Source organism: Sinocyclocheilus rhinocerous, unplaced genomic scaffold (genome assembly GCF_001515625.1).
Source record: "Sinocyclocheilus rhinocerous isolate Xijiao unplaced genomic scaffold, SAMN03320098_v1.1 scaffold552, whole genome shotgun sequence".
Lineage (NCBI taxonomy): Eukaryota > Metazoa > Chordata > Actinopteri > Cypriniformes > Cyprinidae > Sinocyclocheilus > Sinocyclocheilus rhinocerous.
Window position 1 is genome coordinate 1,201,445 of NW_015625574.1, and position 5,332 is coordinate 1,206,776.

Sequence of the window (5,332 nt, forward strand, 5' to 3'; positions counted from 1 at the left end):
TGCACAAACTCCTGGGTGGACTGACTTGAATGAACAAATAAAGCAGAATATAAACGTTCTTTCTCCGTTTTCTGAATTACACAACACACGATAGCACATGTCACACGAGCACATTTCTCCGAACTACACTACCCATAATGCATTTCACTCGGAACTGCAACAACCATAGCGATAACTCTTAATGCCCTTCTCCCGCAACACTATCGTTGATATGACTGTGATAAGCGTGTGCTTCTGACGCTGCATGCAACTGAAATCAACCACGCACTCATCACAATGAAAACATTGACCTTAGAAATAACGAACGTGAACACATGCCATTTTACTCTCTCGTGTAGATAAAGTTATCAGGGTTACAGTGCACAAACTCCTGGGTGGACTGACTTGAATGAACAAATAAAGCAGAATATAAACGTTCTTTCTCCGTTTTCTGAATTACACAACACACGATAGCACATGTCACACGAGCACATTTCTCCGAACTACACTACCCATAATGCATTTCACTCGGAACTGCAACAACCATAGCGATAACTCTTAATGCCCTTCTCCCGCAACACTATCGTTGATATGACTGTGATAAGCGTGTGCTTCTGACGCTGCATGCAACTGAAATCAACCACGCACTCATCACAATGAAAACATCGACCTACACTGGGATAATCGCCGATGAATATGGATATTCACAGCGATATTGTTTAAAAGAGCATTCACTTACCTTAGATGTTGATTTAGGCTGCTCTGAAGTGCGCTGCCAACTGTTACAGCAAACAAAAGTCAGGGGCAAGTTCAAGCTCAAACCGGTGCGCAACGTTTTGCTACGGTTTCCAGTTTGAACGACATGTTTCCTGGAAACGGCACATGTTTATTTACATTAAAGGCAAAATAACTGAAATAATAAGAGAACAAGTATAGATCTGGAACTTCTTTAAGTCTGTCTAAATATCATTTAGTATTTGCAATGTCTTCTGGTCCATATCCTTTCCTTAGGAAGGTGTGCTAGACACTGATTAATGTAACATAAAAATGCTATACATATTTATATATTTTGCTATTGCATTGTGGAGTGACACTTTCATAAACTTTTCTATACTCCTCTGATTATATAATGGTAAATATTACAATAACATAGCACAACAACAGTGATCAGCAATAATGATAAGCCTATAGTGTGTTATGTGTAAGCCAGGTTAAAGAGATGGGTCTTTAATCTAGATTTAAACTGAGAGAGTGTGTCATTTAACAGTATGTACAGTAACAGTATTTAACAGTATGTTAATGACACACAGTATATCAGGCTCTGAAAATTCTTCAAAAAGAGCACAAAGAATGGCCTTCTCAGCTGCCATAGTTGCAACTCTTGCGTCATCAGAACAGGGTGTTCAACGCACCACCGTTTCCGTTTAAAAAACGTTTTGCACCGTTTTGTCAGGGCTGAACGAAGCCCAGGTATTTGAATATTGAACAGCGAGCTCATTGGCAACCGATACAGGAGAGAACCAATCAGCTGCCATGTGACAATGATGTCACCAGGTCAGATTGAGCTAGACCTATCGGACTGTACCATCTAGAGTTTCATGCCAGAACTCTGTATTTCATTGAAGAGCAAACAATGGAAGATACATGTTTCAAATCACCTTTGTTGCTGAAATAATTACAGTAATACAGGCAATAATTGTCATGTTAGAAAATACACTTACATTACCTAAATTGCATAACCCACATAAAATCCATAATGTTTGTAAAAGTATTTACACAGTGTGTTACTGTATCAAAAGGTATCATGATGAAGGTATGACATGTCCAAAAGGTTTTGTGCTAGAACAGAGATTACTGTCAATGCAGTATGACATATGACTGAATCTATACTGTAACTGAACTTTTCAGATGAAAGGTGATTTATAGTAATGTGCAGTTTCTACTATGGTAAAGACTATACGGTATCACATGGCATAATGTAATGTAAAATGATGTATTTGATGCCATCTGTCTTCCTTCTTCTGATACATCTCTGATCAATTTCTCTCCCTTGTATCCTGCTGTATGCTCACGAATTGCAAAACACACAGTTCTACAAATGAGGATATCCTCAAAGGGAGGTTTTTGGTGATTTTGTCAGGTTTTGCTCACTTCTGGGTACCAATTTGTCTCCAAAATATGGTTAGGCACACACACACACACACACACACACACACACACACACACACACACAGATGTATTCCAATCATTATGGTGACATTTCGTAGGAGCAATGGGTTTTATGTTGTAAAAATATTCTATCCCCCTGCACTAACCCTACTCCTTAAAGTCTCCAACAAGGACAAGGATTTCAGATATTGCCATCTTTGTGAGGACACTTTGAAATGTTTGAAAAAAGTGCACTTTTGATGATCTGTTGTGATATTAGTACAAAGAGTTGCTTGTGAAAATTGTGCCAAAGCAACACACACACACACACACACACACACACACACACAGAGGTATTCCAATCATTATGGTGACATTTCGTAGGAGCAATGGGTTTTATGTTGTAAAAATATTCTATCCCCCTGCACTAACCCTACTCCTTAAAGTCTCCAACAAGGACAAGGATTTCAGATATTGCCATCTTTGTGGGGACATTTTGTCCCCATAACATAGGGTTTACCATAACTACACACATGTACAAAATAGTGGTTATCATCTAAGAAAAATCACTTATAGTGCAAAAAAATTATTCAATATATTTGGTTATCCCTGAATTGCAAACAAGTTCTTTGGAAACTATATCTATTGAATCTGTATCTATAGATATCTATAGATGCATCAAATGATTCACTGATTAACCATTAAGATGAGTCAGATTAAATAACACTGTAGACAAATTTATTAAACTGAATGAGAAGACATGCAACTGAAAAGTTTGATAGTAAGAGCTTTATGAAAGGCAGTTACTGTGAATGAAACATTTATATTCATCAAAAATTATTTTGTGTAGTAAAAAGGATACTTTGTGATTGTGTGTATTGTACTAAGACAATTTAAAATAAGCTGAAATGTTTGAAAAAACTTTAATTTTGATGATCTTTTGTGATATTAGTACTAAGAGTTTTGAAAATTTAACAGTTGCATGTAAAAATAGTACCAAAGTGAATTAAAAAAAAACTGTAATTTTAATAATTCTATGAGATTTTTGTTTGCACAAGGAGTCTGACAACAGCCAGACTCCTTGTGCAACAGAATTGTTAGTTGCATTCTCTAATTAGCTTTTATTAATTAGCATATGGAATTGCATGCTTTTCTTCCCTTGAAATACATAGCAGCCTCCTCCAAAATAGTTTGCCAGGATAACTGATAAACATTGCATTTTGGAAGTATTAATGTAGTGTTCGAAATCTCATCCCAAGGGTCATTGCTACAGGACTAAGTAAAGTAGCATAGGCTACTGCATGACAGATTAATTAAGCACAATCTCTTGTAACAAGTAATTCTGAGCTAATGCTGCATGAATAACATTGCTCTTTTCAGTGCTTGTGTTCAGTGCGTTCAGAAACATAAAAAAAAGCATTAAAGACAAAACCCAAAATAAGCTATTGCTAAACATTTTCTTGATTGTCATATACATTTTATTTCATTTGAAAATAATTGTTTAACTTAAAGGCTATTCACACATGATTCTCCCTGGCATTCTGCATGCAGAACCAGTAACCACAAAACCAATTTCTAGTAAAAATAACGTGAATAATTGAGCAAACAAAAACACTGTATATTTTGTCTGTGCTCTTGTTTGTTGTTATAATTTGCAGCTATTCTAGTTTTAAAACTTGTATGCTCTTTTATGGATAATGGTTTGGAATGGATATTTTACATGTGCATTTATGCATTTGGCAGATGCGTTCATCCAAAGCATCTTGAATTGCATACATTTTATTGTTCTATGCATTCCCTGAATATCCACATCATTAGCTGCTATCAGTCCCTAAATAGAAAAATAACTAAATGTGTCATTAAGAAGATGAAAAAAAAGAACAAGTGTGCATGATTATGATCATAAAATGAAATAATATAATAAATATCAGTTTGCCATATCAAGCAACATAATGGACTATTTTTGTACATCTAAAATAACTGGAAGCGACTGACACGGCAAGCATTGCACATTCACGTTTATTCTATGCCCACTCTTATGTTAAAAATAAAGTGGATAAGGCTTACATCCTTTTTCACTGTTGGTTCTTTCTCTGTGATGATCATTGAATCCCACTCATCCATACAAAACCACTCACTGGAAGTTTATGTGGATTACATTGAGTAAAATGTGTATAACAGGGTTCCTCAGTTAGGGCCACTGTCCTGCAAATTCAAATCAAACTTACCTGCCTGTAATTTTCTTACTCTGAAGACCTTGTTTAGCTTGCTCAATGTCGAATTTAAGGAATCCTGGTGTATGGACTCATTATCTCTGCCTTTTATTTAGGTTCACAGAGTTCCTGGAGCCTTTTGAAAGAGTTATCCAACCTGAGGAACTATGGCTCTACAAGAACCCTCTGGTGGAATCAGACCACATCCCAAAGAGAGTCATGTTTGTAAGTATACATCATTCAGCACATTTCAAAACAATTGTGCACTCATAATGGCTTTAGTGATGAAATCTGTGAAATCCACACCTTCACAGAATTCATCATTCACAGGCCTCTGCATGTTGCAATGTTTTATTAAATATTATGGATAATTTGATTATGCTTTCAGATACCAATAAGACTGCACCATTGCATAATCTGTCTTATTTACTAACCACTTATGTTGGTATAATTTAAAGGTGTATTAAAAGTCATTATCAAAGTATTTCATTATCCATTGTTATACAATACAATAAATAACACAAAAGAACCTTAAAATATTAAAATGCCTGTAGCATCTGCTTAAAATCATGGATGATCATTGGGGTTTTATGTCTTAGAGACTCCTTTTAGCCTTTTGACATTTGCATATAAATTACAGACATGGCCCCACATGCTCCATTTACATGGGTGATAAATTGCCAATGGTTCCCCCCACTATCAAGGAGATGCTAAACAGTTTCACCAGACTAAACTTTGCTCAAAATCCTTTCTTCTTGAGACGGACACTATCCAAGACTCCTCAAACACTCCTCTTGAGTTTGATTTTCCGGCAGTTTTTATCTTCAAGTAACTTTGTCGATCCGCTGTGGACTTTCCTATCTTCAGAAGAATCAGAGGAAAACCTCCAGCTCACTCCTAGAATAACTAATCAAGAACCTCCATTGTCTTAACGCATCAGGAGTCCTATTCAGCAACAAAGCCAATGCAAGTAACCGTTTACAACTATTTAG

The 5,332-nt window shown here is 36.1% G+C and overlaps 1 protein-coding gene across 1 annotated transcript in view; it reads left to right on the plus strand.

Annotated features, from left to right (window-relative positions):
• Positions 1-5,332, plus strand: part of LOC107751414 (phospholipid phosphatase 4-like) — a 92,445-nt gene that overhangs the window by 3,221 nt on the left and 83,892 nt on the right. The window contains exon 3 of the mRNA XM_016567145.1: positions 4,457-4,565. Within this exon, the coding sequence (XP_016422631.1) occupies positions 4,457-4,565 (109 nt within the window). The remainder of the gene's footprint in view (positions 1-4,456; positions 4,566-5,332) is intronic.